Source organism: Polistes dominula, unplaced genomic scaffold, assembly GCF_049000335.1.
Source record: "Polistes dominula isolate Pdom_NZ unplaced genomic scaffold, Pdom_raw_medaka contig_73, whole genome shotgun sequence".
NCBI classification, from domain to species: domain Eukaryota; kingdom Metazoa; phylum Arthropoda; class Insecta; order Hymenoptera; family Vespidae; genus Polistes; species Polistes dominula.
Genome location: NW_028300951.1, coordinates 9,820,036 through 9,844,835, shown reverse-complemented (window position 1 = coordinate 9,844,835; position 24,800 = coordinate 9,820,036). Strand labels below are relative to the sequence as shown.

The 24,800-nt window shown below is 29.3% G+C and overlaps 2 protein-coding genes and 2 long non-coding RNA genes across 10 annotated transcripts; 1 reads left to right on the top strand and 3 right to left on the bottom strand.

Annotated features, from left to right (window-relative positions):
- Positions 1–67: 67 nt before the first annotated feature.
- Scgalpha (sarcoglycan alpha) lies at positions 68–10,524 on the bottom strand. Of its 7 annotated transcripts, XM_089171952.1 has the most exons (12): positions 9,287–10,519; positions 8,963–9,216; positions 8,481–8,618; positions 7,976–8,100; positions 6,565–6,704; positions 6,301–6,476; positions 6,094–6,195; positions 3,146–3,341; positions 2,823–3,070; positions 617–760; positions 457–525; positions 68–369 (listed from the first exon to the last, which is right to left on the bottom strand). In XM_089171952.1, exons 4-12 carry the CDS (start codon positions 8,094–8,096, stop codon positions 345–347), a joined length of 1,221 nt encoding a protein of 406 aa, XP_089028078.1. In that variant the 5' UTR covers positions 8,097–8,100; positions 8,481–8,618; positions 8,963–9,216; positions 9,287–10,519; the 3' UTR covers positions 68–344. The 7 variants fall into 7 exon arrangements, 6 of the variants coding, with proteins under 6 accessions (XP_089028078.1, XP_089028076.1, XP_089028075.1 ...); XM_089171950.1 differs by lacking the exon at positions 8,481–8,618 and having other exon boundaries at positions 9,287–10,517; XM_089171949.1 differs by lacking the exons at positions 8,481–8,618; positions 8,963–9,216.
- 5PtaseI (inositol polyphosphate-5-phosphatase A) lies at positions 4,956–23,003 on the top strand. Its single transcript, XM_089171954.1, is given in 15 exon segments — positions 4,956–4,990; positions 6,110–6,216; positions 10,542–11,621; positions 12,297–12,338; positions 12,418–12,518; positions 13,310–13,397; positions 13,478–13,541; positions 13,672–13,892; positions 13,977–14,117; positions 14,196–14,217; positions 14,220–14,356; positions 14,457–14,642; positions 15,002–15,067; positions 15,865–15,901; positions 19,626–23,003. Coding segments are annotated over 13 exon segments (1,338 nt in total). The 5' UTR covers positions 4,956–4,990; positions 6,110–6,216; positions 10,542–11,555; the 3' UTR covers positions 19,793–23,003.
- Positions 11,217–12,288, bottom strand: LOC149032736 (uncharacterized). Its single transcript, XR_016176397.1, has 2 exons — positions 11,759–12,288; positions 11,217–11,682 (listed from the first exon to the last, which is right to left on the bottom strand). It is a non-coding gene; the product is annotated as an uncharacterized LOC149032736 (long non-coding RNA).
- LOC149032735 (uncharacterized) lies at positions 21,772–24,800 on the bottom strand. The gene is made up of 2 exons (XR_016176396.1): positions 23,867–24,800; positions 21,772–23,795 (listed from the first exon to the last, which is right to left on the bottom strand). It is a non-coding gene; the product is annotated as an uncharacterized LOC149032735 (long non-coding RNA).

The following is a 24,800-nucleotide window of genomic DNA, read 5'->3' as shown; positions in this document are numbered from 1 at the left end:
TATGAAAAATTGTATAAGGATTGTATAACATCAATATTGTATAAGGATAATTTAACAGAAAAGTGTAAACAATTTTATAACAACTTTATTACTAAAGATTATATATATAATTATAATGTTATTACCAAAAGATTATCATTTCGTAAGTTACAAAGCCTAAGGCTCCTTTAAATGAAATATATAGACCGCACTTAATTAAACTTACTACTTTATTATTGATTTAAGCATTAATTATAATTTAGGGAGCCAGTTTCGATGATTTTGCAATTTCTTTGTCCAAAACGCAAACGTATTTTAATTGTATTTGTTTAGCAAAACCACGTTTTTCCTGGCTCCTCGTACAGTCAGAAATCTGTTCTAATACCAGCACTAAAAAGTTAAAAAAAGATATATTATTATATAATCTTTTTAGATTGTTTATATTATTTCATAATAATTATTATAAAGTACACTTACAAATTGCTTGGTCCAGTATAAGGTGGTGGATTGGGACGAATATATGGATTACAACGTTCACTAGAAATTCTATAAATATAATAATAATTAATTAATTAATTAATTAATAATACTATATGTATATTTACATATATATAGATGCACATATTTTGATGTGTACCTTGGTGTATGTGTTAAAGAGTCATTAGGACTAGAAGGTGGTACAGATAATGATCTAAGAGTTCCTCTTTCAGGAGCAACATATTGTACCATTTGCACCCCATTCTTGCTCATTGTTTCTATCGACGATGATTCTGTTTTTTTGCTATAAATAAAAAAGCTAATTAAACAGTTATACATTTATATATATAGAATAACGTTTAACTTTTAATATCTGTTAGTTATATAAATGAAAAACTGTACCTACCGACTATAGAATGGCATGCAAACGGATAATATGCATAACTGCAAAATAAAACAATTCTTAGCGTTACCAAATTAGTATAGCAATGCAAAAATAAAAGATATTCAAAATAATATAAGTTAAATGCAAATTTACAACGCTATCGATAATATTACGAAGCAATCCTGAATTTTATTAAATTATTTATAATTTTATAATTGTATTAGTAAAATTTAAAAATACCGTTGAAAATTATTCATTAAATTTTTGTTATTAAGAAGTATAATTGAGATTTTGGATCTGTTTTATAAAATATTGAATACAAAAATTCGAATACGGAAGTCACGATGGAAATGTGACCATAAACTAATAATTTTACTTATATCAATGATAATCTTTACGTCATAGCAAATGATCATTTTACGTAGTACGATGACGTGCAATTCTTAAGTCTGTTTACGTAGATTGCGCGTTATTCGCATTATCATTATCTTAAGGAAATGACGATTAATATGATTACGTTGATCGAGAATCTTGATATTTTGTAGAGTCGAGGTAAACTATGTTGAAATGTAAAATAAACTTTAAAAAGTAATTTTTCTACGATGAATCTAATTATAAATATTTTAACAATTTAATTAATTGTAATTTAAAATATTTTAAAAATGATATATATAAAAAATTATAAATTAATTTTGTAAGATTCTAATAATAAATTTTCTTATCAATAAAATCTCATAAATATCATTTGATTATGTAGAAATTATTAATTATCAGATTGAATGATAAGAAGGAAATCCTGATGATGATTACTTAATGGCAAAAATATCGTTTTATCATACAATTTACCGGATGTGTTGTATGTTATTTTTTTTTTTTTTTTCATTTTTTACATAAGAACGTTAGAATAATTATACTAACAGCGAGATAGAAAATGAATGCAAACTTAGTGTTTATATTCTTTTATTTACATATAAAGAATAGTTTGTAAAATTCGAATGACGCGAATAATGTAATCTACTTGTTTGTAATTCTACTTATGTAAAGAATATTTAAGAGTATGTTATATATGAAACTTTTGATAAAGAAAGATCACTAAATATTAATAAATAGTGAATATAAATATGATAATATTTTATACTAAACTTTTGACGTAAATTTCATTTTTTTTATATTTTTATATTTACATTATTACATATATTATATGTAGTATATTACATATAGTATATTTATATGTTACATTATTTTTTATATTTTTTACTTTTTCAACGACACGCTTTTTCTTCAATGATATGTTTATATATATGTTTCTATATGATATAATGTGATATGTATATATATATGCAGACGTGCCGATTACATTAGTCGAGTGTTCGAACCACATTGCATTCATATTTTCGACCGTGCTGAGCGTTACGAAGTTACTTGGTCAGATATCGTTCTTACTTATGAATGAAACCGACTATGAAAGAGAGAGACAGAGAGAGAGAGAGAGTTCTTTGTCCTCTATCTCGCTCATTTATACTCAATATGCCGCTACACGTGTAACCGATTTTACGAGCTGAGATATCCAAACAGAAAGAATGGATCATGATTTTCGAATCTTAAAGTTATTTCTTTTCTAATAACTCAAACAAAAATAAGAAAAAGCTAATAAAAATGAAATAATTACCATTTATGGAATATACAGGATGCAGCAATAACTTTGTCCACCTTGAATAATTCCTTTGTTTAAATTTCAAGTATATAGATCATTTTTATTCATTTTTTTATCACGAAAAAAATATATATATATAATTTCATTTTAAAAGATATCGAAAATTTCTCTTCTGTAATTTTTCCTTTGAAGTTTTTTATTACGATTGTAAGGAAAGAAGATATATTTAAGGTGGACAGAGCAATTATTGCCGCACCCTGTATAGAAAGTGTTTACTTTGAAACAGTGTTTAAATTGTTTTATCATAAGACAATTATAAAAACTTACATTTTATCACGATGAAGACAAAGTGCTGTACTCAGAGAAGTGGCCAAAAGAAGAAGTAATGTCGTTGGTACGAAGATCGTCGTAACGATTTCTTTGAAATAACTTCTCGTAGGAATATCAGCTTTCGTTGATCTTGCCCATTGCCACTCGGTATGTTCAGAAATTCCAGAAGATGGTAAGCCAACAATATTCATACTTGGTCCGCGTCTCGCACTTTCTCGTTGGAAATTCTGTTCATCGCTTTCGATCTTTTCGATAATGTAAACCAAGAAATGATTATTAAATCTTTTAAAAAATATTTATCCGTAAAAATAAATGTTTACATTAAAAATTAATCTGACCAGTCTGAAGGAACACCAATCCAATAAAAAGCCAGCTTCTCTGAATAGCCTTTCCACGCTTGTTCTTTTAAAATCTCTTGGGCAGGATGGTAGTAACTTCCAAAGTGGTTTTACCTCTTCTTGAAGTTCAATCAATTCTTGTGAAAACTGCACCGAACTACCCAGTCTCATGACGACTCTGGAAAAAAAACCAGTTTAAATCGATTGAAAGGTAAAAATAAAGAAGATAATAATCCTTTTTTCCTTAATCCTATTACACAAACAAACGAAGGTACAAACCGATTTCATTCTAACATCTAACGTTTATAGCTCAATTTTGAAATTTATAATAATGTGTAATTCGTGAACAAATTTTCCGAATCTTTTTTTATTTACTCCAACACACTCATTTTCTACATAAGTGAGAATAATATCACAATATCTTGACGGCCTTTGAAACGTTTGTTATCATTGTCATATATATTTATTTATTTTCTTCCGAAACTTATGTCATGACGTAAGTACTAAAAAAAACGTCACACACAAATAAAAAAAATTCTTTCGTCGTAAATATAACGAACACATTAAAGCTGCAGGTGCGTTAGGTTATTTCAACGCAAGATAAGAGAGAACTTTGTTTCTTGATAAATTACTTGAAATGACCTCATGATTAATCGAAAAAGATACTACACGCTAAAAGATTCAAAAATATAAAGATTTTTTCTGCGTGATTATATTACTGACTGATACGTGTAGTATCGGCGCATTTAATTTTACGACATTTGCGTCATCCCTACTCATTATCCAAGAATTCTCTCATATGTTATTTTGATTTTTTGACAAACATTATTTATAATCAACAAGAAAAAAAAAACAACTTATCTTTTGTGGTCAAAACGTTTAACATACATTTTCCTACTGATAATCGTATAATTTATTTAGACTTTTACTAGATAACATTGTCTTATTTTTTTTTTATATTATTATATTGAAATTTTTATAATATTTCTCTCGCATAGCAATATAATATAACTATCACTAATAATATACTACAAACACGATGTATTATAAATCAATAAAAAGAATTTCATAAAAAGAATTTCATAAAAAGAATTATAAGTTTTCTATAAAAACGATGATCACATAAAAAACAAATATATATATATGGTACGATGCTAATTTTGTTCTTGCAGCAATTTTTCTGATTCCATTGAAAGTATAAAGAAATATTATACCGTAAGAGAAGTTCTAATTTGTTATCAAAGATGAAATTTGAGAGACACTGGTCCAATACATAACGAAAGAGGCATTATAAGTTAAGGGGAGGTGAAGTGAGAGGAGATGGGGTGCGGCCTTATCGTGTGCGTGGGACAGGAGAACGTCATTCAGAGAAGCGCTTCGATTATCTTCTCCCGTAGCGTTGACAATGTTGTACTTGTTCGAGCAGTCAGACTACTTACACGCTGTGTACATATTAGAGGCGTTGCGTTGCCGCAAGGAGGTGGATTGCTTTAGTCTTTTAGTAGCTGCGCGGGCACCGTTCCATCGAGATCTTTGACTAGGCACGAGACACGCGATACGTTTTATCTATTTTTCTTACTATTTTATGATTATTAAATCAACTTGCATAACTTTCTTATCTCTTCAATCAAGTTTCCCTAAGAGATTGTGATTGTATGGAAATGTCTTCTTCTTTTTTTCTAAATTTTCCACAAACATAGTTTTTTTCCATCAACAGAGAAGAAAAATATTCATGGACCTAAGTCGACTGATAAAATTAATGAAGATGATTAGAAGATATTCGTTATCGCAAAAAGAAACATTTTATTAGCAACAAATATAATTTTGGTATGTATATTGTAATCCAAAATTGAGAAATTCTTGATAAGAGATTAGAAATATTCATTTCTATAGAAAAACAAACAAAATATACTTTTTATAAATAATAGAACTTGCGTAAGTACCTTAGCATATAGAGATTGGAAGGCCGGCATCCGCGGTTATCTAATCTCATGAAATATTTCCTTTTAATTTGTCCAATTATATGTACTATGATATGAAAGAATCAAATCTTAATGTGACGTTCGTAGGTATTATATACGCATTTGTAAAACGATTGAAATGTATGTCAAGAACGTTCATTATTTCCCGTGGAATATACGATAATATTTGCTATGAAGAACGATGGATATATTATCAGCCCTACTGCTTCATTGATTTTTCCTTGGAATTTGTACGCTTCAATAACTTCTACGGTCTTTTAGAATATCTTCCTGTGATCATTAGGGACGCTTCTATCTCTATCTCTATCTCTATCTCTTTCCTAAAATCATTAATTATATTTCATGACGTTGTATTATTCGAACAAATAATCAATAATGTTTTGCCTAAGAATTTCGATTTTTAAAAAAGTCAAAATGACGAATAAATGTAATATTATGTATATATGCAGGGTGCGGCAATAACAACTCTGTTCACCTTCAATATCTTCTTTCTTTACAATCGTAGTAAAAAACTTCAAAAGGTAACATTGCACTATTGTAGAAGGGAAATTTAATAATAATTGTGAAAAGAATTGTTTCTCAAGATCACATTTTTTTACGATTCTTTAATCTATAACATATGGCTTGCTAAACGCGGTGGCACTTAACTTCAATATCTACATTGATGTCTATCTAAAACAATTTTTACCCTGCAATGGAATATATACACATGTACATTCTCTGTATATATACCCTACATACGTACCATGTACTCCCATATATAAATATATGTTATAAACGTCTGACATTCGTAGGTTTGAGAAAGAACGTTAAATGCATGCCGGTGTGTTATTTTCTTTTAGCGATGAAATGATCGCTATGTCAATAATAACGAAATAATGTTTTGATCTTTCACTCTTTCCTTTGATACATAAGTTTGAAGTCTTCTAGAAAATAAGTTTAGCTTACCCCTCACTTTCTCCAGGTTTAAGGGGTAAACGTGCTCCGAGTTCAACCGCAGAAGCAAGAAAAGTGACATACAAGTCCATTGCAGTCGTCCAAAGTTTGTTTCTGGAAGATCATGTATCTCGTGTGAGTATAATCAAGAGAAAAGTAAAAAGAAAAAAGAAAAAAACTTTCTAACAAGTATAAATGTATTTTTGTCGTGAGGCAGACCTGAAAATATGAAGAAGTTTTTCGGTACGATTACGACCAAATGTATCTTCCACGTTGAGATTATCGATTTTTAAGTTGACCTCGTATCTCGTTAAATTTTGTTTCTCAAGAACGTTGATGTCGAGCACTTTATATTTCGTCTCGTACGTGTGTTTGTTCAAACCCACAATCTCCAACTGAAAAAAAAAAATATATAAAACTAAATTGTGATCAATTTGAATAAAAAAAAATGATAACGGGATTACAATAAATTCGTATGCTTACTTGAAAATATTTTTGATTTTTTGGTGCCACACCATAAAGAAATCCGCCATGATCTCTTTTACTATGAACATAGTGAATCCATGACGGAAGATCGGGAGCGTTGAGCAAGGACGGTTGGTACGTAAACTGATCGTATTTTCCTTCAATAGAGACAATAGATTGTTTCATGAAAAGCCATTGTTAAAATATTAAAACTTGTATATGGTAAATAGTATGAAAGCCCACAACTATTTCTAATATATAAACATGATATAAAAAGAAATATACATTTATACATTTTTTCATTATTTCTTTCTTTCTTTCTTTTCTCTTTGTTCTTTTTCTATCAAACTAGAAATCAAGCTAGCTCATCTTTCGCGTCGTTTGTATTAATGTGAACTGTCTCGTCGACCATAAATCGTTTACCCACGCGTCATGTAACATAAGATAAAGCAATCATACGTTTCTCGCAATCTTAAACTGTGTAGTCTCGACATTCTTATATTAAAGTCCAAATAACTATCGGGCACGTGGTTGAAGATAAAAAAAATTATATTTTTAGCACACACGATTATTTATTATTAATTTACTAATAATAAATTAAAGAAATACTTCGCAATAATTTGTGCGATATTCTAGAAAAATATACACGATTATTTATTATTAATTTATTGGACATATTTCGCAATAATTTTTGCGATAATCTAGAAATGATATTTCACACGAATACGATTAGAAATTATCGAGATTCATCGAAATAAAATATAAAATATAATACAATAAAATAAAGAAAAGGATGAATCATGATAACGATGACGTCGAATTGGTTTTATTGGAACAATGGTCCATAATGAATCATTAGCAAAAGTATTACTTAGTAAGAAATCGAAAGTAGAAAATTGATAGTATTTTTCGATGAAATTCATTAATACCGTAAGAATGACCTTCGATACTGATTACAAAAATTTGACGGAAGGTGCGTTAGAAAGTGTCTCTGGAAACGCATATAAGAAAGAGAAAGAAAGGAAGAGAGCCGGACGCGTATCATGTACGAGGTCGAACGCTATTAACGCTCGAGACGCGTCTGTAATTGCTATTCGTGATGCGCGTCGAATGACGTGCGAGACGTACTTTAATTTCAAATTGGTTAGCGGGTTAACGGATAACAACGAGAACCTTTTTTCTTTTTTTTTTTCTTATTTCCTTTTCTTTTCTTATTGCATGCGTTAAGTAAAATTTAGATCTGTACATTTTTCGGATTTCTTATTTATTTATTTGATTTATTCATTTAAATCGTTTTCATTGTTGCATTTTTGGACATTTAATTTTAAACGATTATTTCTTTATTCATTTTGATAAATAAAGTCTCGTTTTTATCTCTTTTTATATTTTATTGTTTTTATTTATCAGTCTGTTTATTTGTCCGTCTTACCATCTGGATTCCAATTGAAAGTTTCCGGTCTGATAGGTATAACAAAGACCTCGGTCATTAGAATATTCTCAGCATTGGCAAAGGTTGTCAGAATTATTAATACTCCCACGTACGGATGCATTTCGCTAAAAAAAAAAAATATTAATATATGACTTTTTAAAATTATAGATCAATCTGTATCAATTTGAAAAAATGCGCGCTTATTTCGGTCGATAAAGAAGTTAGACACAAATATAAATCTCGATCGTAACAACAATATTATTACAATAATAGTATCGTTTTTATGTTAAAAAATGAACGACAATGTTCTTGATTATCTTAAAAGGGCATTTAACAAGAAATTTAAGTGATCAAAGTTGAAAATTATTCAATTATTATTTTTACTAAAGTTGAAATTGCCGCGGAATATTTTCTCATCGATCACGATACACTACAATGCGTGTCCTTCTTCGATATAAATAAAATTTCTTTCAAAGAGAATCTTGATGCGAAATTTTTAGTTAACCTCGATGAAACTCTTTACAGATGTTAAATTCTTGATACATCTTTCCGAATGAGGTTAATTCCATACATCGAATATCTAATGGCGAAGTTCAGAGAGCTGAATAAATACAAATTCACGCAAATTGCGTGCACACATATTCTGAAAAAGAAAATCTTTTGATAATAGTTCTTTTAAGGAGAAAAAAGAAATAAATTATATTTTTCATTACAAACGATGATTTCCTTTTCCATGGAATTTATTTAATTAAACATCTAACCTTTTACTAAAAGTACATCCTCATAATGATCGTATCAGCCCTTAATATTCGTATATGTATATTAGTGTATATATAAAAAAAAAGTTTAAAAGGAACAGTAAAAGTTGTTCGTCAAAAATAGCGGTCGAATTTGCTGCACAGTAGACAAGGCCTTTCACTTTTGATAAAATCTCGGTCAATTTGAGGGAAATTTTGTCAAGAAGTTCACTGGCAAAGAGAAACTTACTTGTAACTTTCTTTGAACAATATTTTTATGAAATATAAATCGAACGTCCCAATGAGAACATCATATCGTGTAGATTTGAACGATGTATTTTCCAAGTGTTTTCTGCACGGAAAAGCTGAATATCGTAAGACAACTGGATACAGTTTATTCGTCGTAACTTCAAAAATGGATTATCGACCCGACGTTATAAACTCGTCATACTTCGTCATACATCGTCATACTTCGTAATACTCCGCAAACCTTTGCAAGAGCGCCTTAAAAACGAACATACTTCATTCATATCCCATTTTGAATAAAATGCTCTTCTACTGTCAGAAAATTTACCTCATTGATTATACTTGGGAAATTTGGTACCAGTACGTTGATTTGTGTGACGTCTTTTAGGAAAAAACAAAGAAGAATGCAACATAAGCGGCGCGTAAAGATGTATGCGCGTTAGTTTACTGCGCACCGTAAGCGCCACTTTCGTACCCAGGACCGTATTATTAGGGAAATAACCATCCGTTCACAAGAAATAATCATTTTCCATATATTTATCTGTTCTCCTTATTTTTTTTTAAATATTTACATATAACTATGACGCATATAAAATTTAATGCATGTAAGATATGACGAATTAACTGATTGACAAAAATTTTGTTTCTTTGTATATAGTATAGTTTTAACTATGGAAATTAATTCTATCTTATCAAACTAGCTAATTTACGTATAATACTATTGACGGATAATAACATATTGATTAGGGGTATGCTTGAACTCATACATACGTTTATGAAAGTAAATCACATAATATTCTATTGGAAAATTAAATGTAACAATACTTTTTAAACGTATATACAATATTTTACCTGATTCAACAACTTTAATAGTTCCATGATAATCATTAGAAATTTGAAAAGTGTACAAAACACGTGCAATAATATATGTACCAATTTTTCTTGTAATGTATTAAACTATATCGATCGTTCGATTTAATTCGATTAGTTTCGATAAAAGATCACATATGATTGGTTTCTAATGCGTTACAAGAAAATGTTAATTGGTAAAAATAATTAGTTTCAATTGTTGTAAAAACATTATAATGAATCATATTGTTACTTATTATGCTTAGAATTAATAAGAAATAAGTTAGTCATTTTAAATATCGGTAGAAATAACGAATAATAAAGAAAAAAGAAATCGTATAAATGATGTCATGGATTCACGTAAGCCACGATTAATTTTTACTTAGGCAAAAATACTATAAGATATTTATTTCAAATTAATGAAAACCAAAAATAAGACCGATTTTTACTAGCTTTAATACTTGTACAATATTATCATGAATAACATCAAACCAGTTTTTTGGGTTTTACCTAAATAGAAGAAACGCGCTTACGCTTAAAATGACGACAGTTAAGTCATCCGGATGTTCCGCCGCGATCAAATATCTACGTGTGAATGCTCGCGTACGCACACTTTTGTAATTTCCGAAGAAATAAATAAGAAAATCCCCTCATTATTGTGTGAATAACCTATTAAACAAATCCAACCTTTAGAAAAAAAGTAATTCAAACTATATAATCATATTAAATTTCAGCAAAATCCAAACAATTACGAGGTCGGATAAATGACAGTTTTTAAATTTATCGAGATATCTCGAATAAAAAATGATGAAGTGATTATTATCGATTGATCGAATATATCGAAAAGATTCAATATGTTAAAAATATCAATCTTGGGAAAGTTATAATTTTTCAAGTGGATAGAAGAAAAGAAAAAATACAATAAAAAATAGATATGGTTGTGCGCCTGTGTGAGAAAAGTAAGTTTACGGCACTGCCTATTGACGTCTATTGGTAGGCGTGGCCTCAGAGCGCAGCCTGAAAGAGGGATATATTTACGACACGCACGATTGTCCTCTCGTGCGCCAACGGGTCTTGGCCGTTATTCGATTAACGATGTGGTGTATTTACAGCAGCAATAGCAACAGCAATAGTAACAGCAGTAACAGCAGTAGTGCAAGCTTTGATGCAAGCGGGACACGGTGGACGACCGCGGCCACTCCTCGACGTAGGGGTTGACTTTTCCCTCGGTCGCTACTGATTCTACGTCTTCGTTTTTGTCGTCGTCTTAGCCGTCGTCTTAGCCGTCGTCGTTGTCGTCGTCTTTGTCATCATCGTCATCCTCATCGTCATCGTTATCGTTAGCGTCATCGTCATCCACATCGTAATCGTCATTGTCATCGTCATCGTCATCATTACCATCGACGTCGTTCTATTTTGTTTGAAAGTACAGTGCGGGCACGTTACAACAACTTTATGTGATAGATCGTGCGTGCAACCGAGCGTACGTTTGAAAAAAAGAGAAAAATAAAAAAAACATAAGAAAGAGAAAGCGAGGGAGGGAAAGAGAGAAGACGAACGTACACGCGCGGCGCATACGCATACGTCGCGTATTCACGTCGTTTCAAGGGCCTCCTCGACGTAAGCTCTTCTCCGTCCCAAGAGGATCCACATAAGAGGATATACTAAACTCGATTTTTTCTTTTCTTCTTCATTTTCTTCCTTTTCTTCTTCTTCTTCTTCTTTCTATATTCGTCAAGCCCTCGAGAATGGCTACTATCGAAGGTGTCCCGATTCTTTTGATCACTGCAAACGTCGGCAGTATCTTCGAAGAGGTATGTTTTATTAACTTTGTTTATTTTTTATTTCGAAACTTTTTTACGATAAATATTCTATCTGCAAAAAAAAAAGAAACAAATCATTCCTCATGTTTTTATTATATTCTTATCATTTTTTTCTCTTCTTTTCTTACGTCTCGATTTCTCATCTTGTATCCCATTTCGCGCGCTTTCGTCGTGTATATATTTAATTTTGCTTCGATTATGCTATTCTCTATTCGTGTACGTACATTTAATTTTTTAATTTTGCTATTATTAGCGATTGATTCGTTCGAAAGAAAACTGTCAAATGCGTGTTATGCCTTATTGAGTAATTTTTTCATTACCTCTTTTGAATATATATATATACATGTATGTATGTAAAATAAAAATATTTTATCGTCACAATTCAATTCAGTTTAACATGACGATTTATCGTTTAGCGTACGAATATTCTCATATAAATATGTATGCATGCGTGTATGCCGGTCTTGTTTCAAGTGCAAAGCATTTACCGCGAATCGAGGCGTACGATTGTTTGATGTTTGATTTACTGAATATAAACGCGCGCCTTTTTTTCTTCCCCCCCCCCAACTTATTTCCAACGTAATATTTAATGTATAATTATATTTTAACGTTCTTTTAATGACTTTTGTAATAATGTTCTTTTCTTTTTCTTTTTTTACTTTGCAGCCTAGTGTCATGTTAAAGATATGGACAGAAGAATTTTTATCGGTAAGCTTTACTACCATCAATGTTATCTTGAAAATTAAATGGCATTAAGTCTCATCCTTTTGTAATTTCCTTTTATCAGACCATATCACGTTTGGATCCAAAGTTTATAGCGCTGCACTGCCAAGAAGTAGGTGGAAAGAATTATGAACAAAGTATGAGACATGTGGAAGACTTTGTTAGGTAAATATCTATTAAATTTCTTCTATTCTTTAGCTTTTCATAATTGAAATTTAGTTTATACAAATATATGTAAATTTGAATGCGTGGAGCTTTGATGACATACCAAAAGAATTGATTAAATGTGTCACATTATAAATAATTGAAGCACATTCTTAATATGGTCTGTAGTGTTTCCTGTATACTCTAAATAGTAAGTTGAATCTCATTAGTGGTTTCTTTAAAGGTTTCTACTAATCTGGTTATGCAAAAATTGTTACGTCCTAAATAGATTGTTATACTATTACGTGTAAATAATTCTATTGCAGTTCTAATTATATAAATGATATAATTAGTTTTATTATTCTACAATCAATTAATAATCAGCCTAGGTTTTATATTAATATTTCATATAGTATGCTATAATTAAAAAAAGTGATATTACTTTTGTAATATCTTTTACTAATAATCTTCACATGATTTATCTTTGTAATATGATATGGAAATTATAAACCAGCCTTTGAAGGAACACGATAAAACAAATAGGTATCCTTGTTCACAATATTGAATGTGATTTAACGCATAAGCGGCAGAAAAGGATAAAAATAGAATATCACGCATGAATTTACGGTTGGTTGAACCACTTCAAAAGATTAGTTTATTGAATGATATCCGTGTGAAAGCACAATATAAAAAGAAGCAAGAAAAAAAATCATGAGAGATCTTTAGGATTCTATAAAACTCATAGAATGTACAATATTTCTGTTTGAGCCTTTTAGCGTTTATCAATAACTATAATTTATTTTCCTCTTTAGATTACTAATGTCGTCAGAAGAACTAAGGCTGTTTGATAAAACAAGAGTATTCCTAGATGAAGACTATTCGTCGGCTGAACATTTTACAGTAAGTTGAAAAGTGTAATAATAAGAATTTAATTTTTTTTTTCAATACATTAAATTATTTAATCAATTTTTTTTTTACAGGCACTGGGAAATTTTTATTTTATTCATGAGTCTTTAAAAGATGTTTTATTATGGGATTTTAAAGGTAGATATTCTATTAATCGTTATACTTGGAAAATTATCTAATAACAATAATATATATATATATATTAGAGAAGATAATTACTTTAAATTATATTAATTTTACTTTAATCTTTCTTTCTTGTTAATTTCAGAATGTGTTTTCGCACCGGTATTTGGCAAGGAAATTCATTCCGGTAATATAGAGGCGGTTACAACCAAAGAAAAAGCAAAATTCCCTCAAGACTTTTTTCCTGAATGTAAGTGGTCTAGAAAAGGATATTTGCGAACACGATGGAGTATTAGTGGAACTGTTTTTGATCTCATAAATATACACTTGTTCCATGATGCAAGTAATTTTATTGCAATGGAAACTGTAAGTTAGGAAATTTAGTTATGTGATAACGAATATCTTTTTCACATTACTTTTTTACTTCACAGTGCTGTTTTATAATTTCAGTTTCCATCCGTTTATAGTAAAACGCGCAGAAGAGCGTTAGAGCACACGTTAGATAGATTTCACAGTGACAAATATCCAAAAGCACCATACTTTTTATTTGGTGATTTTAATTTTAGAACTGACACTGCTGGTGTAATTAAGGTATAGAATTATTATCTTTATTGCATATTATAATGTATATAAATTTTTAATAATTATTTTTGTTATTGTAATTAATAGAAACTCACTGAAGATACTCAAGAAAAAAATTATCAAATAAAGGAAATGTTTCGAAATTACAATTTCACAATAAGGAAAATGATCTTATATTATCATTGGGCAAAAAAGAATTCTCATATTATGAACATCAAAATGTTTTTGTTGATAATAGTGGACAATGGGTAAGTAGTGCATTATTGTTTATTTGTTTAATCTATTGTTACTTATCGCAATGCATTAATAATTAGGAACTCCATAATGAAATAACCGATGTTTATGCAGCTACGAGAATATGACAAGGAATTGGAAGACTTTGAAGGAAGATTGTTTGAATTTCCAATTAATTTTATTCCAAGTTATCCTTTTCAAGAAGACGTAAACGAAGCTACAAGTTACATGCAAACTAGAGTGCCAGCTTGGTGTGACAGAGTATTACTGAGCCCCACTGCAAAAATGCTAGTCCAAAATGTACGCAATATAAACTTTTATTTCATTCAAATGTTACTCGCTTTAACTCTTTGCGGTCAAAGGTTATTCCTGGCAAGACATTTTTTTCTATTTACTGTTGTTTAAAAAGTGAATCCTACGCAACTTAGCTTATTGTACTACACAAATATTATATACCGTGCATAGAAAATCTAAAGAAAAAATAAGCTTCAAACTCTTAATCCGTAGGAGTAGGCTTTCCAGGTAATAATTAATTGCATCGCCTACAGATTATTCATGCTGAAAAATATTATAACCGTAAAGAATTAATAGAAAACCTACTAGATAATTTTATACTCTACATAGTATATAAATATATATATCTTTTCTTTTTTTTACAGATATCCTCTTCTAATGCAGTAGAGTATGGCATAATAGGAAGAACAACCTGCATGGGTGATCATAAGGTAAGATAAGTTATAGATATTTCACAAGAAAAAAATCTTACTATATTTATTATACTCGGTACATATATATTTACACACTTCCTAAAATTTATTCTGATGATCCACTGTTTTAATTATTATGGTGCAGCCTGTTTTTCTGGAGTTTCGAATGAATCTCTAAGCATTAAGGTACTATATGAACTGTCTGTATATTTTTCTCTTTGGCTTCCCATGTATTTTTTTATTTTTCTTAGATCTTTGTTGCTTTGTTTGATTATATATTTATTGAGATCCTTTGGATGTAGTATCACAGCCCAAATCTTACATTCTTCATGAATTTTGACTTGCTAGCTTTACCATCATTAACCAAAAAAAGAAATTATTTATAATATTCAATATATTGTTTTTTTTTGTGTCTATACTAATATACATTTTGAGAATAATTTATATAAAAGGAAAATTATTTTTACGAAGAGAGTTTACTTTTTATTACTATGATTTTTTTTTTTGTTATCCATTAGTATAGCACTGTTTTATAATACTCCTTATATTATAAAAATTTTGATAACGATGGATAGATGTGAATCATGTATTTGAATTAATTTTCCTCTATAATTGTACCTTATAAAATCTAAGAAAACGAGCTGACGAATGTTATCCACAGACCACAGATCACAGGACACATCATTACAACATCGAATCATGTTGATATTAGTTAACCTTTATGTAGAACTCCAATATATTAATAATATATTTCCAATTTTGTTGAAGGTATTCAATGATGTGTTAGTTTGGTGTTTTTTTTTTCATTTTTACAGCCAGTCTACTTGAGGATTAATCTCGCATCAGTAGCAGGTATGATTAATTGCTGCAGCTTGCCATGTGCACCAGAGTTTTGCTTTCAAGTTCCTGACAATTATTTGGATTTGTTACCAATGTTGCCTGATTGCACTAGTTACGTTAGAGCACAAATCCTTTGTGCTGATCGTTCATCCAACCTATTGCACGCAGTACCTATTAAGCATGATCCCTATACTCCAGACAGTATGGACAGTCCAAGTCCAAATGCTATTTTATTGTCAGGTGAGATTCCTGATCTAGATATCGATCAAATGATTGATGCTAGTGATAGTGTTTTAACACTTCAATCAGCTCATTCATCAAATATACCAAGACGTATTGATAGAGCTGTATCTCCAGCTTTGTTGAAATCAAAATTAGAATTAATTGCACGTGATAAAAAACGTGAAGCAGACATGGAACGACGGTCCGTTATGAAAAAGAATTCAAGTCAAGGTCGCCTACGTTCATGGCCTGAAATTCAAGAACAATATTCAGAAAGAGAAAAAAGGAGATACAATAGTGACATTTTATGGCAAAGATCATCTATATTAACTGAAGCTTGGATCAAAGGAAAAGGTCAACAGGGGTATCATCATTTTTATGACTCTAGGAATTTTTCAACTTGTAATTTAAATTCTCCTGGTGGTGAATTGATTATACCACGTATAGCAATAATAAACGCAAGTAACATTGAATCTAATGAAAGTTCAGTTTACTTGAATGATAATAAATGCAATAATTATTTAGATAGTAAATCAAGTATATATTCAAGTAGTCAAACTAATCTAGCATATGAAGAGCCTTTAAATGCAGAAACAAGAGTTCAGGAACTTTATGCGCTATCTGCTGCAGATGACTTTGATTCATCGAAACAAAATGAACAGAGATACTTTAATAATAAATCAATAGAAGATATAACATCAGTAGATAGCAGAATAAACGAATTAACGGAGGAAACTTGTGGTGAAAATATTTATAATTTACAAGATATAGGATCAAATGTAAATTATGAAAATCAATGCAGTGAAATGCAAAAAAGCAGCAAAGCGAATAGTATTGTAATTACTAAAAATGTAAATTTATGTGATTCAAGAGATAATTTGGAAAGTGAGGAAATTCACTCGAAAGAATTTTCTATTCAAGTTAACAGTATAAGTAAAGAAGAGTGTAGGAAACATGAAAGAGTAGTTAATATACAGTCACAAATTATGAGTCAAGAAAAATATGATGGTGATATAAAAACAGCTTCTTCGAGCGTATGTAGGATAGTAGGAAATGATTTGGAAATATTGAGGTGTGAGAGTAAACTAGAGATGGCTTCCAAAAATACTACTAGAAGTAATTCAATAAAAAGCCAAGATATTAGTGATAATACAGGAAATGTTAGATTAAAATTGAAAGCTTATAAAGTAACACAAAAATATAAAAATAATATTGTACAAAAACAGAGTAGATGTCAAAGATGTTGCTGTGTCATTTCATGAGAGTCATTATTCATTATTGTTTTCTTTAAATACATGTATGTATACATGTTTTCTTTAATTTTTCTATCCCATATGTTTCTCATTACAATTCTTATCACTTGCATAGAATATTTATTGAACATAAATCTTTCTATTTCATCTTTATATTTCCAGTTCAAACTATGACTGATTGTGACTGGTATAAATCAAAGATTCATTATTTAAATATTTCTTATCAAGAAAAATAGTATTATATTTTCTTACGTCCATTAAGAAATGTCATAATGAAGTAGAAAAAGAAAATTAGAAAGATTAGAAAAAAAAATAGAATTATACTAGAGGAAAAGAATTTTAATATATTTTATCTGAAAGTAGGACTCGAATATTATATCTTATTTTAAATGAAATATTGTCTGACTTACTTCCTGCTTATATTTGTAAAATATAAATATTTTCCCTGTAGTTGCATGCCATGTGAAGATTTTAATAGATGCATCCGAAGCTTCATCATACTGCCTTGATAATTATTTTTTAACAAATGCTGAAAAATACAAATTTACTTTGCACTCTAAAGTTTACAATCAATATACATTCAATATTCGAACTATATGAGCTTTGAAAGATTTATTATTAAGAGAAAAATAATATATTTCTATAATATTTCAATTATTGTACTTGGCTTACTCGTAATGCATGTTTAAAATAAATCAAACATGGTTTAAAAATATTATTTTCTAAATATAAATATAATATTATCTTTGGAATCTATGATATCAGTATTTCTTATGTAAATTGACGATGACTTTATTTTGAAAGAGTTTCTAATTTCAATAGTCTAGAAATAATATTGTCAATTTTTCTATTAAACAATTTCTTCTTAGGTTTCATTTCAATTTCCTATTGAAATCCTGCTTTTTTAACGCTTTCAGAGTGTATAATTTCTTAATTTAAGCATGTCTCGATCCTTTTTTTTTTTGCATGTAAAGTGATATCTAGGAGACTTATTTATATCCATAAAGCAATCATTATATCTATATGTGTATGTATACATGTGAACTTAATAGCCAAAGCTCTAGATTTTTATAATTCTATAAGATATATATTAATTTAATAGAATATATATTGTGAACATATGACAGTATAACGTAATTATTTTATAGTCTTTTATTTATACATTTTTAAATAATCTATGTCTACATAATTTATGTATTATTCAATTTCGATGTTTAGTGTGATATTATTTTATCATACAAAATTGCTAACTTATGTATATAATGTAGAATAAGTAGCCGAAATTAAAATGATTGATTTTCTATGTATTATATATACATATATACATAGAATAAATAATTCTTTAGAAAGATCTTCAAAATAGTTAAATTAATAAATGGTAACTCAACATCTAACAATGTTTTTCAAACAAATGATTTTTAAGTGTTCGCAATAAATGTACGTTCGCTGTTATCAGTCTGAATAATATTGTAATTATATAATTAGCTAGATGCTTGGGGAAAAGAGTTTAACTACAAAAAGTTTTATTTTAAATTAATATATTAAACAAAAAAACAATTTATTCTCTACAAACTTCGGTGGGAATCATTTGCAAATATTGTAAATGCAAAAGTAGAAATTAATCGAATTTCTATTCTTGTAAATATAGATTTATTTATATATATATATATTCACGGATTATATTTATTTATATTACCTGTTTATGCAATTTTATAAATGAAATCGATCAACTAAAAGTCAAATTCAAATTTAATATATTTTTATATTTTAAGTTCCAGAGATGTATATATACATAATAATTGTTATATAAGGTGTACAAGTTTTTTTGCTTTCGCCGTTTCAAACGTTGAGAAAAAGAGAACAAAATGTATATATATGTATATGCATATATATATATATATATATATTTTTTATGATTTTGACAAGATGTTTTGTGTGGACATTAATTTTATTGAATATAGTTTATTTTTGCCTAATTTTAATTTCATAGAAATATACAATAGCGTGTGTTATGAGTGTCTGCACGACGTATTGCCCTCTTTCTGTGTGTTTTATTGTTTTTGATTTGAATTACGCAGTACAACAGATCAAACTATATATCTACTCATTTAACAATCTAAATGAATACTTAGGGAAAGAAAATAATGAATAAATTATCTACATATAATAATTAATTTGAAGATGAATAAAATCTCGATCTGCATTACTGCGTTAAATAAAATTCAAGAAGATTAGTTACATTATCGTTCCTGGTCATATAGACAGAGCAATGGCGTTCCATGAAACAGAGAAAAATATGAATTCTGAGTTGAAGAGTATCAAGATATTAAACAATAATAACGAGAAAAGTGTAACAACATTAACGAGATACGTACACGTGAAGCATGCAGATTCAACGGTAAAGATTTTTAAAGAAACAACGGTATGATAACGCCATTACGATAATCACTTACGAAGACCTTACGAAGGAGAATTCATCTAAACTCTAACTGACGTATTAACGTCTAATTAGTGTTTTTTTATCTTATATCAATCGTAAAAAGTGTAAATAATATCTCTTACAATTAGTAATGGATTGTTTCGAATGAAATCACGTGATCTAAGACCACGTGATCTAAAACCACGTGATTGAAGTTGTACGCAGCTTCGTGATTAAAGAAAACAAAAGAGAGAGAAAGAAAGAGAAAGCATGAATGATTGAATGAATGAATGAAAGAATGGATGAAAGAAATAATAAAAAAAAGAGAACAAGAGAATTTACTGCTTTTGTGGTAGATAATAGGCTTCCATTAGTCCAATAATCTGAAGGTTTTTGGATGAAAATATTACATGTATACAAGGAAGATCGTATTAAATAACAAGTTGTTGTTTTTGTGTTTGACGAACCTACACGAAGGGTGCTTTGATATATCTTGTAATATTAAAACCATATCGATGTTCCTACGCAATGTTATATATAGAAAGTGAACATTACTTAAGGTTATATAGGAGGTGTATTCGTTGGACTCCATATAATCACCTTTTTCGAACGAATTTCGATCAAATACCGTAATCGTTAATAACTAAATTGGCAAGTGATTTTGATTTCGAAATTTTCAAAAGATAAAACAGTATTTGATCTGATTTCGTTTTTAAATGAATACCGTTGCCAAATACATAAATGGAGCATTTTTTTCAATTAATTTTTCTCAAACGATTTTGCCAATTTGCCTTCTCGTCCTTGATGACATCGTCCATTCACGTAGGAAATATTATGAGTATTGATTTTAAATATATACCATATTCGTATACGTTGATAATAATAAAATAAACGTAAAAATATATTGATCAAGTTGCTCATAATTTTCCTACGTAAAAACTGCCCTAATTATATCATTTTTTATCTTGTTAAACGTCGTTTGAGAAATGCCGATGACAAAAATATGATATTTATGAAGCAACGCAAAGTATTAGTTAATAAATATTATGAAAAGTTCATATTATATCGGAAGCTAAATAAATGCATAGATGATTAAACGACCCACCGTAAATAATGCATTCACGCAGGTACATTCCACTATTATAGTTTATTCTATAAAATGGTTTTGAGAAAATCGAAGACGAATAATATTTACAAGGAGGAGAAAGAAAAGATGGATAGGTAGATAGATAGATAGTACGATCTATTGCAAAATTCAGGATATGATTCTACAATTGAAATCATTTTCTTATGTCAATAATATAAAATGATCTGAGATTATGTGTTACGTACTATGGCGTATCGATAGAAAAGCGTGTTTGTCTGTTATAACAAGTATTATTAAATGTTCATGCTATATTCTTGTTATTATATAGATTAATCTCTGAGATATTTCTAAAATAGTGTGAACAAAAAAATATACAATCGGTGTCCAATGCTATACGCTTACAACTTATTTATTATACTATAAGCTATATAAGAAAAATTAGAAATGATGCATTTCATATATTTTGCGTTAGCTGCATATACAATAACATGTAAAAAAAATATTATTTTTGTGCTAATTAATCATTTTATTCTATAGATATATCTATATATATATATATATACATACATAAATATATTTGTTCGCGAAAAATGACTTCAATGTTAAAATCGTTTTTGAATGTACCTGCTGCGACTGTTAGTCGCATACCGCTTCTTATATTTGAGAAACATATTTATCAAATGTTTTGATCTTCTATGTAATCCGTCTAAAGTACTTAAAGTGTAAGCCTCCAAATCAAATCAAGTATATATTTTATTTTGAATATGTGTTTTGACAAACGAATGAATGAATTAATTAAGTAACTTATTGATTAATTTTTTGTAATTATACTTTTGTTGAATTTACCTTTATATTACATTCGTACGATCGAGACTGCGCCAAAATAGAATTATTCGCTAAATTTTGCTACGACCTTTCAAACGTGAACCTTTTACACAACCATATATCTCGAAAATAATAATCCTTTGTGAAAAAAAAGTGTGTATAAAAAGAAAAAGAAAAAGAAAAAAGATATACAAAAAAAAAGTTAAAAGAAGAAAAAAAAAAGAAAAAAAGAAAAATATCATTCCTCCCGCCGGCTATGCCAATAGAAATTGTGTATATTGTATATCGTGTTAATCGTTTCTTAATAAGTAAGTAATTTAATGCTGGATTAATTCCGCTGATCGTTCAATCCGTCTAATAAGATTTTTCTAAAGAAAATGTTTGATCTTTTGGATCTCGCGAATCCGATTTTCCGAAGAAACTCACTGTGATTTTGACGTTTACGTTGTTGTACAAACTCGATTCCGCGATTAATTATTTATTAGAAATATTGTCTCTGTAAAATCGATTCGCCAATTTCAAAATGTCTCTTTTCAAAATATGTATCTAGATTTTTATTTTTTGCTTTAACGGATCGATATGTTGTACTTTTATATACATTTAATACGGACGTACTTATATTTTGTACTTGGAGTACCTTGTGAGATTATTATATTTCATATATATACATATATATATATAGAAATAGATAAGATTATGACATAGTGCATATAGCGAAATGTTTTTCGTTTTAATTGTTAAATTTAAATGGTATATGTTTAGGTTTTTATTTTAAGATATTTTTTATTTCAATTTAAAAAAAAAAACATAAAAAGTTACACATCAAAGTTTATTTATGTTCGAATGAAAGGAGATTTAGAGAGAGAGAAAAAGAGAGAATTATCATTTATTTCTATAAGAATACAAATGGATAATAATTAAAAAAAAAACTTAGATTATATTAGATAGTTAAGCATACATTATATCTAATTGTTATAATCGATGGATATTTTTTCATATAGATCAACGATTAAAGCGAGGTACAATTGAATTTATATGTACAGACAGCTGCGATTAATATTGAAATTATTTATTGTTATTTTGTCTAATAATTCATTTTTGTATTATATTAAAAAAATCTTCAAAAATTAATTAGTATAATTAATATTAACTAGTGTAATTATGTTGTTGGTCGGATACTGTATAATATGTGTTATGCGAACGATGTAGACTGCAGAAACCTGTTACCAATTGGCTCATAGCCAAGTACAAACTTGTCATTATTTGTTTTATGTATTAAAATAAATAAAGTTACTGTTCTGTAATAAATATTTATTAATATTAACATTAATAATAATATATGTTACTATGTTATTATAAATGATTTAGTTTTATTTTTTTAAATATTAAATTTTTGAGTAGTGGTAGCCTTGATACAGTGTTTCCATCCGTCACATAATTATCTTAAACGTCACATAATTTGAAGCATTGTACGATCGTACATCCAACTTTGATTATGTGAAAAAAATCTACGATAATATGAGACTAGTAAGGTAATTGTAAGATAATTTTAAATAAGCTTAATTGATAATATTTCGTATTGAAATATTTTTATCCTCCACTGGTTTGAAAGATGCAGCGCCTCACCAGCAAATTATTGTTCTCTACTGAGAATAATACTTTCATGAAAATTTTCCTTATCTCATTTTCGTCATCTCATTCTTTTAATTAAAAATTTGAATAACGTGCTGTGCGCGCGCCTTAATTTCAACCAATTAGAAATCGTATGCAAATTTGTATTGCAATATTAATGTTTAATAAATAAATAAATAGTCAAAAAAAATATTGATGATTATTCGTTACCGCGTATATTTCAGTAAACATGTTTATGAAAAATATTTTCAATTTTATTTAAATATTAAATTATCCCATAGATTTAAAAGTAAAATGAAACGACATCTACAATTTTAAAACATATTAGCCTCATGTCAGTGCTGTACTGTATGTAATATGTAACCTGTTCCTATCTAATTAATAGATATTTATTTAACACAGAAGTCTTCATTATTTTTTACATTTTTCAATAAAAATATTTATAACTTAATTCCAACAGTAATGAATCTGCCAAATAAACATTTAGATTATAAAGATTCAGTCAATTAGTTAAATTAAAAAATTTTATTTATACGTACGATAATTTTTCGGTAAACCCGACAATTTTACAGCACTGTGTCGATCAGACGACAACCAAAAGTTTCTGGGATCACTGTATCGAGTTATAATGTAATTTGAGGCCTTGTACGATCGAAACTTCAGCCTGTACGATCCAATTTGGAATTTCGAAAACTTGATGACCTTTTTTTTTTTTTTAGTCATCAAATTTTGCAGGTGCACCACCACCACCACCACCACGATCCGTGTACGATCTGTGTATGATCTCTGTATGAACAAGTATTTCTCCCTGCGGTACGCCGTTTTTACCGTTTTTACGATAGGGTTTTGAACTTGATGACTAAAAAAAAAAAAAAATTTTTTTTTACGATTTGATGGTCTTCCAATGGACTTATCGAACCGCCGATTAGACCAACGTAACTATCGACGTTTGCTACCTAAAAAAAAGGTCATCAACTTTGAAAAAGTTGGAACTTGCACTCTTTTTTCAGATTTTAAAAATCTCGTTCGAGAAATTGTGGCGTCTCGCACCAGCGCAGTGCTGACACCTCTCGGCCAACAGCGCGTAGCTGTAGCAGCGCGCGCAGGAAACGTGCTGACATCTCTCGGCCGACAGCACTAACTTACGCAAGCACCTCGTATCGCGGTTCCACAGGGGCATCCGATTGGGCCTGACCACGCCCTTTTGGCCTGCCAGAGCGGAAGAGTGACCACTGCGACCGTTGCTCTCCCCACTTCCGGATGCCTGGATCGCCGTAGCGGTACACACGCAGGAAGAAACACTTCACTTCTGCTTCGTCCATCGCACCGTCCGGTCGCATTCTTCTCATCGCGCTCTCGTGTACAAACTTATTCTCTGTACGTGACCACGTGGCACACCACGCCGACAAATAAAATATCGTCCTACGGGATCAAAGAAATAAACAGAAATTTCTTTCCTCCACACGGAGTTCA

Coding starts and splice junctions, on each gene's coding strand:
- Scgalpha (XM_089171949.1), bottom strand. Junction 761..2,822: donor TGTCTTCATCGTGATAAAAT/GTAAGTTTTTAT, acceptor TTTTATTTATAG/CAAAAAAACAGAATCATCGT. Junction 370..456: donor TATACTGGACCAAGCAATTT/GTAAGTGTACTT, acceptor TTAACTTTTTAG/TGCTGGTATTAGAACAGATT.